At 36.3% G+C, this 12,223-nt stretch overlaps 1 protein-coding gene and 1 non-coding gene across 3 annotated transcripts in view; both read right to left on the bottom strand.

Moving 5' to 3' along the window:
• Window positions 1-12,223, bottom strand: part of LOC139131680 (ribonucleoside-diphosphate reductase large subunit-like) — a 296,454-nt gene that overhangs the window by 13,340 nt on the left and 270,891 nt on the right. Inside the window, exons 1-7 of one of the 2 annotated variants that reach the window (XM_070697849.1) lie at window positions 11,794-11,799; window positions 7,354-7,381; window positions 7,143-7,231; window positions 5,727-5,904; window positions 4,648-4,748; window positions 3,497-3,556; window positions 659-775 (exon numbers count right to left, since the gene is read on the bottom strand). In XM_070697849.1, coding sequence (XP_070553950.1) covers window positions 659-775; window positions 3,497-3,556; window positions 4,648-4,748; window positions 5,727-5,904; window positions 7,143-7,231; window positions 7,354-7,378 — 570 coding nt within the window. In that variant the 5' untranslated portion in view covers window positions 7,379-7,381; window positions 11,794-11,799. Of the gene's footprint in view, window positions 1-658; window positions 776-3,496; window positions 3,557-4,647; window positions 4,749-5,726; window positions 5,905-7,142; window positions 7,232-7,353; window positions 7,382-11,793; window positions 11,800-12,223 lie in introns of those variants that run through there. The other variant, XM_070697848.1, reaches the window with a different exon arrangement.
• LOC139132331 (small nucleolar RNA SNORA79) lies at window positions 1,805-1,948 on the bottom strand. The gene has a single exon (XR_011552264.1). It is a non-coding gene; the product is annotated as a small nucleolar RNA SNORA79 (small nucleolar RNA).

Genomic DNA, 12,223 nt, shown 5'->3' with positions numbered 1-12,223 from the left:
AGGTTTAAACACCAAAAAGGTGGGGTTTTTGTATTATATGAACTTGCTGGGTTGATTTACACCTTGAGAAGCCATTTATGTTCTCTGAATTTTTTTCTAAATTGTAATTTATTTTGATGCAAAAACTTGCATTCGGTGATCACTGTGTAATATTGAAGTGATTGCTATTTATCATCTTAAATAAGGTCAAATATGAATGGTGAAAATAGCACACTCTACACACATTCTAACGTTCAATACCTGGGATCCCTTATAATATAGTGAGCTGTAATATGAATATTCATTGAACTTTCCTTTCTTTGAAAAAGATTCTTCTCAGCGCTTTCAACTATACCTCAGCAAAGGAAAGATCATGTTCTTTACATATTTAAAGCAAAGCCTTGTCTCTCTTGAAATATGCATACTGCATAAACTGCAACTGGAGTATAAATCATGGATTTGCAGTTTCATAAAGTCCAGGTTACGATTCAGTGTCTTCCAAGACCATCAACATGCATAAAATGTGTTCATGATATTCTGTGCATTATTGCTTTCAAGTTTGCTTTATTCCACTGATACACAGCATAAAAAGATACATTATTTGTCCCTAGTTCTCGTTGTATGAATATTTTTCATTCTCCAGTAACTTGTAATGCATTGGAAAGAGTATTGGCATTACCTCAATGGCTGCGTCGATATCGTTTTTGTGTATACCAACAGAGACTCTCATCAACATCTGTTGAGGGCGCTCTGCCACTTTCCCGTTGATCTTCAGGAGGTAGGATCTCTCAAGGGTCTGGAGAAGAAATAGACAGATGGTGTTAATCTCTTGAGAAGAAGTCGACAGATGGTGATAATCTCTGGAGATGCGGTGAACAAGTTAATTCTCCATCAAGGACTGGAGTTTGATACAAACAAGCATATGCTTCTTTTACTTTGGTACTGTGTTTCCTTTTAGGTAATGTGTACCTCGAAGCAAAGTTTGAAACTTTCCTCAAGCTTTGATCAAAATTATGATCAAGGCAACCTGGGTCACCCAGTGAAGTGTTTGTACAATGAAATAAATTATCTAAACTTTACCCATATAATTTGAAATTAAAAACAGACCACTATACCCTTTGTTGAACCTCTGGAGAAATATTCAATTCAATTTTTACAAAGATGGTGAAAAAAAATAAAAAAAAAACACCAAACTGATTCCACACTTATTATAAATATTTGAGTGAAATCTGGCAAAGAGGCACATTCTAGTTGAAGATAATGTATACTCGGCTGAGACTAGTCTTTTAAGACAAAGAAAGAAATGACTGCGAAAAATGTGATGAGAGTATACAGGTACATGTAGGCCCATGGTGATGGAAAATATTAAGTGTATGTTGGAAACGAACAGTGAAAGATAAGATGTCAAATACTCTTGAATGTAACCATTCTACTTCAAAAACACACGCATGCACCGGACTCCAGGTAGAATGTGCCTTGGGGACAAATATTCCAACTCCCTAACTTTTGCAATTCTTTTCTGATCTACCACTTGTGAGGGCTCACTTTGAACATAGACAGTAGACTCTACTGTCTATGCTTTAAGGCTCTTGGAGTAAGAAATCTTTCAGTCTGTTTTTCGAAAATTTATTTTCTCCCATAGAGTGAACACAGGGATGGCAGCCATTGTGAATTTCAAATATTGGTAAATGTCGGGTAAATTTTTCGCTGGTACCAAAATTTGCTGACCCTGATGTTTATTCTTGATTGGTAAGAGTATTGAGGAAAGTTTGAGCAAAAGTTTCATTCGATTTCAGGTGCCAAAGTGCAAATTTAGAGCATGCATGCATGTCTGGGCCCGCAAATCCACAAGCTGCGAGAACTTGTCACTTGGACAGGCAGCTTATGGGTAAATAAGCCCATTTCTTTTCTCTATGATGACATAAAATCAGGGTTTGCATGGCTTTAGCACCCTGAGGAACAGCCATCAATAAAACTGATACACAAAAACTGGTAACGTGATTTCTGTATTATTTAGATATGTACAGTGTATATCATGTAATAGGACCACACAGGATTTCTGCCCATACCACATTTCACAATTTCACTAATCTTATGGCCATTGACATTTTTCAAAAACAATAAGTTACTTTTGAGTAACTTTTGTACTAAAAATTTCTACAATCAATCAACATTGGGGCAAAAGAATACAAGATGTGTAGTCCTAATTTATTCCATACGCACAAATTTGTTTGAAAAAATAGAAGTGCCACATTTCAGACAATACTTCTGATTGCAAATAACATTTTTTCTCTAATTAATATGCAAAAATAGATATTTTTCTGCATTTTTTGCAAGAATGACAAATGTAAAACCTGCTAGCGGTACAATGGATATTATAATTCACACTCACTCATATGAACTTATTGCTCAAGCTGCAACAACAGCCGCACATGCAGCAACAAATCTGTCCGAATTTCAGGCAGTGGTATCCGATGTTACGTGTGTGTAGCTATGTTTAATAACAAACCTGAAATTGCAATCAGCGCTATTTGACACAGAAGTGTACACTTCATTAACTTCTTTGAGATACCACGTGTTCTTTACCCACAAGAAATGCTTGCTAGAAATAGTTCTGATAGAACAGGCATGCAGTATCAATAATTGTTCAGAAAATCTCTGGAGGAAAATTTAGTATATGCTGCCGTATAATCAAATACAGTACCAGCGTTTCCGTTACAATTTCAAAACTTGCGTACGATTTTACGCAACTGAATTTTTATTTGCGTAAAATGTATTCAAATGCGTACGGTAGGAATCAGTACCTGAAGTGAGCTGGGCAGTCTTTTCTGTAGAATTTGGGGTTTCTTGTAATGCCCATGCTCTATTAACAAAAACAACAACCTGGGGGCTTCAAGATGTAGCTGAATGTTTGCCATGCCGTGATGCATGTCCCGTATATGATCGTTGAGCAGCCCAATGAGTTCATGTTCAAAGAAAATACCTCCTGACTACGACATTAGTGTTTTCAAAGGGCCAACAAAAAGCAGATACTGTTCAAAGTCCAGCGGGACCTCTCAAGAATGCAACCCGACAGAGTCTAAATGGTCACCCGTAAACACTTTCCAAATAACATGCGACGTAATGACCATTAACTGTATTGTGTTACCAACAACGTAGACTCGATCGATTCTCGAATTTTTTGCATCTGTAGTGCTATTGTCTGTACAGAACTGATTGACATGACGATTTGTGATGATGAAATACAATGTTGCATAAAGTGCTGCGGTCTGCTAAAATCTAAAATGTTGCAATATCATGATAAATGTCACTTGTAAGCAGGTGCATATGTTCTATTTTTGTCCTGCATTGAACCACGTTCAGGCAATGTAGTGCGGGCCAAGTACGTCGTGTCATTGGGCGGCATTTCTCAATGCGTATTTGTTTACACAGTCATGATTTTTTTTGCGTATTTCCGAACAATTTTGCGTAAAATACGCAGGATGTCGCGTTAACGGAAACACTGAGTACTACTCACCTTGAATCCAAAAAAGTTGTAATTGAAATCCCTGTCGTAGATGATGGCAGAATTTAGACGCTGAAAATGAACAGAAAGTTTGCTTGAAGAGAAAGGACGTCAAGAGTGTCATGTAAAGTATGCTGTGTTTAAATTGCTGTTTCTTGACCTGAATAAATTAATTCTTGGTACCTTGCAATTTTGCCTCCTAAATGAGTCATTAAGTCTCAGGCAGTCAATTTCATTTTCAATACAGTGAATTACAACAGGGTAAAATGCAATTTTCAATATAGCAGACTTCTTCAGGCAAAACACACAAGTTTACAGAAGTCGCAGTAAAGTTTTAGGTTGTTCAGCAATTTCATACCAAAAATGCCTAAAAAGATGAAAAGAGGCACGAGGTTAGCTAGTTTCATGAACAAACAGAACTTCCTGCCATGAAAATGATGAAATTTGCATCAAAAGTATCTATTGGATCATTATCTCAAATTCTTGCAGTGGTGAAAAGTTTTATACCCTTTATAGTGCTTTTCAATACCCTGTAGTTTGCCTCCTCGGCATGAGAGAAAAAGCCATTTGCACTGGCAAGAATTGCCATTTCAAGTCTCACTGGCTTGATCAAATAGACTTTCCCAATTCACCCTTTTACCGACGAGAAAACATGGGGCAAACCATGGAAGTTGAGAGGTTAACAGTATGAAGGAAAAACAATGTTTCTGTTGCTGATTCATCGCCGTGTGGAACTTACACAACTGCAGTCAGTATGAAACAGTTTAGATTTTTATAATCTCTAACCTACCTACCCTAAGTTTTAGAGAATTGTTAAGGGCAGGCATATTTTTTGTATTTGTCCAACGTTTTAATTGAACATTTTGTGATTCTAAGGCAAAGATGGTGAAGTATTCATACATGGAAGAGGGTTATGGGTATAGCAGGCTTTCAGATGGCAAGAATGCCCTGTACTTGAATATGGTATTTGATAGACTAAATTGCAAACGACACAAGTCCAAAATCAAGGTAAGATACGTATGAAAGAGATGTTAGCAAAACGTGTTGGGAAATTCACATCAAAGCAACGTATTAAATGGTTGAATTTTCACAGATCCATTCCACACATCACATATCATGTGAAAATTGACTATGTACACTTGATTATTCCTGAAGTATCTTACCTCGCCATTGTTGATGATGATGTCATAGATTTCCTTTGATATCATGGGAGAATGTTTGCCATTACGAGGATTGACATAGCTGTAGAGGTTAGACATAACGGCTGTAAAGAAAATTTAAATTATTACGAATTATTAACATTGCAAATCAATGGTGAAAATAGGCTGTACAACTTTCATAAAATGAATATCAACTGTTATCACCGATCATGGTTCGATTCTATGTTCTCCTTTAAAAAAATCTGTGCCAAAACAAATGATCAATCTCAATCGACAATTCTTTGACCTGATGAACAACATCATCCTCACTGCTTTGCTGAAGCATCTACATTTAACCCTTTCACCACCATGGTTTGGCCAAAAACCCATCGTTATCAATAGCGAGTGTGGAACTGTTTACAGGGAATTGGGGTGAACAGTTTAAAAGTTCAATCTTTAGGTCTGGCCATTAACCCCTGGCACACCAGTCAATTTTTGTTGCCTTCATAAAATATATCTCAGTTGATTTTTTTTTGCAGATATTTTAAAAATGGTAGCTCATGAAATATGGTGTCCATTGGTCCAAAATTATCAAAAAATTAGAAAAATCCATATAAATTGTGAAACTGTTGCACTAAATTTTGGTGGGAAAATTACAGCACTCAAGGGTCAACTTGAGATATTCCATGAAGAAATTCAAAATGGAAATAATGACCACTTCATCTGCATTGCCATAGTAAATTTGTTGTCAATACTGAAATTCACATGTGGTGTCTTTGGTTAAAAACAGAAATTTGGACAAAGTTTGTCTCATTGTTCCATGCGTTTTATTGCTGCGTCAGAACCACTGAGAAGTAGATTTTGTGATTCCAGTCAAAAGATTTGTGACATATCATTCTGATTTTTTGTGAATTTCTGGAATTTTTGTAAACAAATGAGACAAACCATATATACGTATTAATGATAGTACTACTGTCATTTGAATCAAATCAGGCTTCAGCCCTTCTCTAATAAAACTCCTTTGGCACATGTGTGACTGCCATAAAACTGCTTGCGTCCTGCCCTCTCAAAAAAAATTTCCCATGCTATCTGTAGATACCTACATGTGAAAGACTTGGTAGTTTCTTTGTGGAGATTGGACACCGCAATACGTGCAGCTAGGATGGCATAGTCTGGGTGTTTGGTGGTCATGCTGGCCGCCGTCTCTGCAGCAAGGGTGTCTAATTCAACGGTAGTTACACCTGGGTAGACTCCGGTGATCACTTTCATGGTGATGGCAGCCTGTATGAGAAATACACGAAGAGCATATCTACATCAACACTATGTACTGCACAGATGGCTGAACAAACTTCGAAGTGGGTAATGGTAGATCTGAACTATGAAGAATGTCTTTGAAAAGAAAATTATCTTGCTCGGTATTTACTGTTTTTGATTTGCAGTGTCTGTATTTTACGTCGACATACTATGCAGGAGGTAAGCTGGTAAATGTTACCGGGTTCTCAAGTAACTTCATACTTCCTTGAGCTTACATCACAAGTGGGAGGAAAAATAGATCGTATTATCTTATCATCTATTGAACTGCACAAACCACTAGTCAGTTTTGAGAAATTCCATATGCTCTGACAAGAAAATACATTTCATGATGTGAAAGCATACAAAGTACACAATTGGTCAGAAAAAAAGGGTTTACAAATTAGCAATACAAACATAATATCTGTCATGATCGGTTTTGCAAAACGACTGACGATGAATAATCCTTACAAATTGAAAATAGGCGACGACGGACAAGAAACAAGAGCCATTCATTCAAAGTAATGGGTTCACCAGAGCAAGAGAAAACCACGAACACGTCAACATATTTATTTACATAAAATGACTGGCTTTGAGAAGGTCAGATCATCCTAAATAAACAGATCCTTCGAATGAAGGACGGGTTCAGCTCGCGCCAATTTGCCTTGTTACCGAACTTATTGACAGATGTTAACAAAGCCTTCAAAGGGGAACCGTTAGATTTCCGTAATCAATTATCATTACAAAGGTAAACGCAAAAGAAAACATTTTTTATAACAGAAAATTTAATGTAGAATCAACAAGATATACCAAAATGGGGTGTTGTGACTACTTTACAGTGAGAGAGAATTTCCTCACACAAAAACACAAGTACTTGGTGTGACGTCTATGTCGTCATCTCATAGAGAACAACTTACGCGCCATTTGTCTTAACATCTCCCGGGAAAAATAAATCATAAACATAACAGTATTAAACTTTTAAATTCATTGATAAAAGTATATTAAAGGCATTGTAAGGCCTTGATGCATTATTACGAACCCGAGCGTCCGACTTGCTAATGACGAGTTGAAGTTGGATTTTCTTCCCCGCGCCATGTATATTTCTTTGTGCGACCCCATTTCAAGTTTCCCGCCCTTTCGGATATTCCTGGATACTGGCTAAAATATTATCCTAGATATTGACTGAATGATGGTAAAATGGTCAAGATATAATATATAAGCTTACTCACCGGGTCGACGAATTCTGCATTTAAGCCATAGCATAATTTTGATACTCTGGACGTGATTTTGTCGAACATAACCTTCTCTTTCCGGCCGTCTTGCAGACAAAACGAGATAGAACTCAATGTTATTATATGTCATTTTACCCGCTGAAGCGCATTTGCTGACATTTATGATAAGTACGTTTGTTGAATGGTTACAGAATCATATGAGACTTACCTCTTTTGAGGACATACATGGTCATTTTCTGATTTTATTTAGAACTGCAGGTCTGGAGGTAGAGGACAGGTTTGGATGACGATTCGCAGAATGGCGCGCTCAGCAATTTGATAACCTTCAGAAGGTCGGAGTTCAAAGGTGCGATCGACGCAATACCCAATCAGTTGAAGAGGGTCATTCGACGCAAATCATAGGGGGATATGCACTCAACAGAACGGAGAGCAGTGCTGTGTCAGCTCTCGAGCCCGGTCCTCCTGCTCAGGAAATACCACGGCAAAAAAACACATTCTATCTGAGGTTTCAAAATCTGACTGACCTGGTATAACTACGGTAAACAGAGACACAGACCGTAGCCTGAGGTTGCACCTCAGACACTAACGGAAGTTACGTTGTCCTATTTTACTGGGGGATCGTTCACTTGTAAATGACCAGGGCTGCTTGGGGCTGCCGCATGCAGCCACGCTCCAGAAGGCAGTCAAACTGAGTGAAACCCTTACATGTCATTTTTTATACCCATAAACTGCAACTATGTTGTTGGTATTGTGATTTTGTTATTTCAGTAATACGCCTGACTTAAAATACAACTCCTGGTTTTTTTTTTCTCAAAGTAACTAAGGGACGATTCAGAATTTACTCCCAGGGGGAGGGTGGAGGATTTTCTATTTTCTCGGTGATTTTTTTCCATGGCCCCCCCTAGTAAATATATAAAAAAATCTATGCCCCCCCCTCATCTTTCCTGTTTTTTTCCATGCCCCCCCCCCTAATATATACATGCATGCTTATACGGTACATTATAGACATATCTAGTCTAACAAGTTGCAGGAACCGTAGGGCCTAGTGGACATTAATCGATGATATAACAAATCATTTCAGGGTTATGTGACTAAAAATGATTTGCAGGGACTGCAAGTGGCACACTTTTGGAAAGGGTAGCAATAAACATATCTGGTTGTAAATTTCTAAAGAAAAGTTAATTACTAAATATGAATACTTTTTTCATTATGTCTCACTGATACATATGATGCACACAAAGACAAGCAAAGATGTCAGTTAGAAATGGTGAACAGAAAATCAGGGAGCAGATAATTGGCAAAGTGATATATATCTTGAAGTTTAATGGTACATCATTTGCAGATATCCAGATATTTCTGGAAAGTGAGATGTACATGTACATGCACACGTTCAGAATACATTTTCATTTGATGATGCTGAATATTTGCAGACTTACGGTGAAAGTTTTAAACATTAGGAATTAAAATTGGTGAAAGCCAACTTGTTTTTAATTTTCTCTTTTTTTTCTAATTTGGTTATCATAAAACCAAGTAGCTGCCACTGAAAGCAAAAATGCTGAGGAATATTTTAGAACATTTCTTGGACAAAACACCTTATCCAAAACATGAATTCACATTTTATTCTGCTCATTCCATTCACAATCCAATGTTCATATTAAAATGCAGACAACCCTGTGCAAGTCAAAATTCACATTTTGTCAGCAGTATTTTTCAAAATTGACAGAGCATGCATATTTCAAATTTTTTTAACAAACTTTAATTTTAAAATAGTCATGATGCGCATGTTTTCAGATGACACGAAACAATAAATGTTAATTTGTTTTTTTGCCTTTTCTGCCAGCCACTGCCTGTGAAATCTTTGATTATACATATCAGAATGAATGGGACACATAAGTATTAGCATCAATACACAATGTGTAAGCCTATCCACATTTCTCCTAGCCTCATACACACTGAGATCACTTCTTGGACTAAGCAAATTTCTTGTGTACACAATATTTCAACAATCCGACACCATAGCATTGGCGCAGTGCCACATGATCTTCTGGATGCACATACAGGATTATTGGAAAATCAACCCTTTTGTAAATTTTTCACCATATATTTTTGACAGTAATACATAATATTTTCAACATTAAAAAACTATTCGCTGAAAAGCACCTTGAAGATGAGACGGCCATAAATTTATTTTCAAAAAGTTTATAGTAGATGTAAGCACTGTGAAAAGTTATGTAGAACATTTAAAAAATTTAAAAAGGGTAAAATTGATGAGAATGAAACATAGAAAAAAGGAGCAGAAAAGAAGAGTAGCAGTAGCAGTAGTTTACTCAAAGGATGAAGTGGGTGTATATTTGGGGTAAAAAACCTCAATTTTTGTATTAATGATAAAAATTTATTTAAGTCAAAATCTAGACAGTATTTTCTGAAATGTAATATTTCACTTGAAAGGAGAGTATTCATGTAGAAAAAACAACTATTTTATTTGGCATTATCCATCCTCATTTTAAAATTGTAGGGGTTTAAAGACTGACACTCTAATAATTGATTAAAATCATGATCAGCAAAATTAAAATGCCTCTTATTCAAAATGCCTCTTATTCAAAATGTAAGAGCTTTATTGCCAAACAAAACCAATTGATAGTTGTTGTGTTATATAGCATTTAAAAAACATAATGTGAAATTTCAGAAAATTTGACCCAGCCGGAGTGGAGTTAAATTCTTTGGAAATTTTGAAATTGGGAGGCAAAAGAAGCCAAGAAATCGGGTGATTTGCATACATTTGCATAAATTAACACTTCTTTATCATGCAACTTTCAACTGCTTTACAAGCTACAAGGTAAACCCAACCTTAAAAAGACATTCGCTGTAATTTTTAGCATTTGTTCAATGTTCATCTCTGTGTATCAGCATTTGTTTGTTATTCTATCACTACATAGAACACCCAATGCTGTATTTAGCAACATACCAGTGTGAACATAAATGACCATTGTTATGTTGATAAATGAATTCTAGTCTGGACTTGATCTGAGATCTCTTTTCAACAAAAACAACCCTGACTGTTCACTGTATGGTTTGTATTGACATGGCTAAATACTGGACATTTCATAACGCTTCAGGGAGGAGAACAAGATACTGCTATAGATGCATAAAACAAACCACTGTGAATATTACCGAATTTGGCAGCTAAAGGAGTTTAACTAAACATGTTGAGTTTATCTGTCACCCAGGTAGCTTCTATGGTTCTCTTTTGTAGAGATCAGAAATTCTGGGCAAATATTGAATTGATGTCTTTTTTCCTTGGCCCCCCCCCCTAAAAGATTGTGGTATTTTTGTCTGGCCCCCCCCTAAATTGATTTGTTTGATTTGCTTTTGTTTGTTTGTTTGTTTATCCTGGCTTCCCTATGTCCTACAACAATACTTTCGTGGTATTCAACGTTGTCTGGAAAGACAGGCTGAGTAACATTTCCCTGAACAATGTGAAAGTACTTACATGTATTTTATGTTATTTAAAAAAAATCAAATACCATTGAAGTCCTCTTGGGTTGTGCACCAGCTTCATCTGACATGACACATAGCTAGCTCCCATGGGCTGATGCTACACAGCCAGCTGAAGAAGCCAGCGCATGGCTGGCTTGAGAAGGCTACCATTATGTAGCTTATAGCAGCTTCGATTCAAAAGGAACACATTTTCTTGGTTGGTGATACAATCTACCATACTGTGGTAAAGATGTCCTCTTGTGATATTGTACTATATGTAATTAATAAAAACAATATTTGGTAATTCGTCAAGCAGTAGTGTTTAAGAATGACAACTCATTATTGGTTTGGAGCTCTGTGGTTGTGTTTCTGTGAAAATATCACCAATTTGACACACAATAACTGACATTTTCACAAAGCCTACACTTTTGCTGCCAATTAATTTTTATCTAGATTACTTTTTGCCAAAGATAACTTCTTTCAAACTAATTCAAGAATTCGATATTTGGCATTATTTTGATAAAATACATCAAAAGGTGTCACAAAAATATAACAATGCATGTTTTGTCACAATGTGAACGTACTCAATAAAGTTTACCCCTGGGAACATGCATACCAAGTTTCAAAACAGTTGGACAAGCCATTTCAGAGAAAATGATTTTTTGACCAAAAATGGGAAAAGTTGCCCATAAAATACAGTGTATGAAAATTTCACCACAATTTGAAGACAATCAAATAAGGTTGCCTAAAGATACAGCATACAAAGTTTCAAAGCAATCAGACTAGTTAATTCAGAGAAAATGACTTATTGACCTAAAACTTTTAGGTGTGAAAAATTGCCCCCAAAATTGCCCCAAAAATTTTTCCGCAATTTCACCAAATCTGACAGGAGTCAATTCCAGGATCAAGCATACAAATTTTCAAAGCAATCAAACAAGAACTTTGGGAGAAAATGATTTTTTTTACCAAAAATGGGAATATATGTATACATAAAATAGGTGTTCCTCTAAATTGATGCTGCTACTTTTCTATTTTGTTTGCTTCAGTACTTGTAGCCTTCCTGGGCTGTGTGCTGGCTTCTTCAGTTGGCAGTATATATATAAATATATATATCCCACACAGAGTTTCTGTGGAGTGAAAATTACATATGAACAAATATTTCATTTTGGTATGTGATTTTTTTCTTTTTAAATTTGAACAACTGAGACCACCATGAAGATAAAGGTGTTTTCTGATTAAGTGTAACAGACACTTTCGGGAAAGATATTTCTGAACAATGGGATTGCTTTGATTCCATATATACATGTCCATGTGAGTCCAAGGATTCTGGGGCTGATATCATAATTATAGAGGTAGTTCACACATTGGTTAACTGCATTTTGCCAAGCTTTGGGAAAATGTGGCAAGATTCAGAGCGAAAATAAATATAGCAGTCCCCAAAGTCTTATAATTGCAAATACCTGAATGAGAGGTGGTAATATGATTAATACTTCATTTGTCAGGTTTAATAGCCTTTATACCAGTATAATTAGAACATATTTACAGGAGGTGGCCAATCTGACAGTGTATGCACTCAGATTTGTCACATTTCCACAGATCTG

The sequence above is a fragment of the Ptychodera flava genome, chromosome 4 (genome assembly GCF_041260155.1).
Source record: "Ptychodera flava strain L36383 chromosome 4, AS_Pfla_20210202, whole genome shotgun sequence".
Taxonomy (NCBI): domain Eukaryota; kingdom Metazoa; phylum Hemichordata; class Enteropneusta; family Ptychoderidae; genus Ptychodera; species Ptychodera flava.
This window is presented reverse-complemented; position numbering and strand designations above follow the sequence as displayed.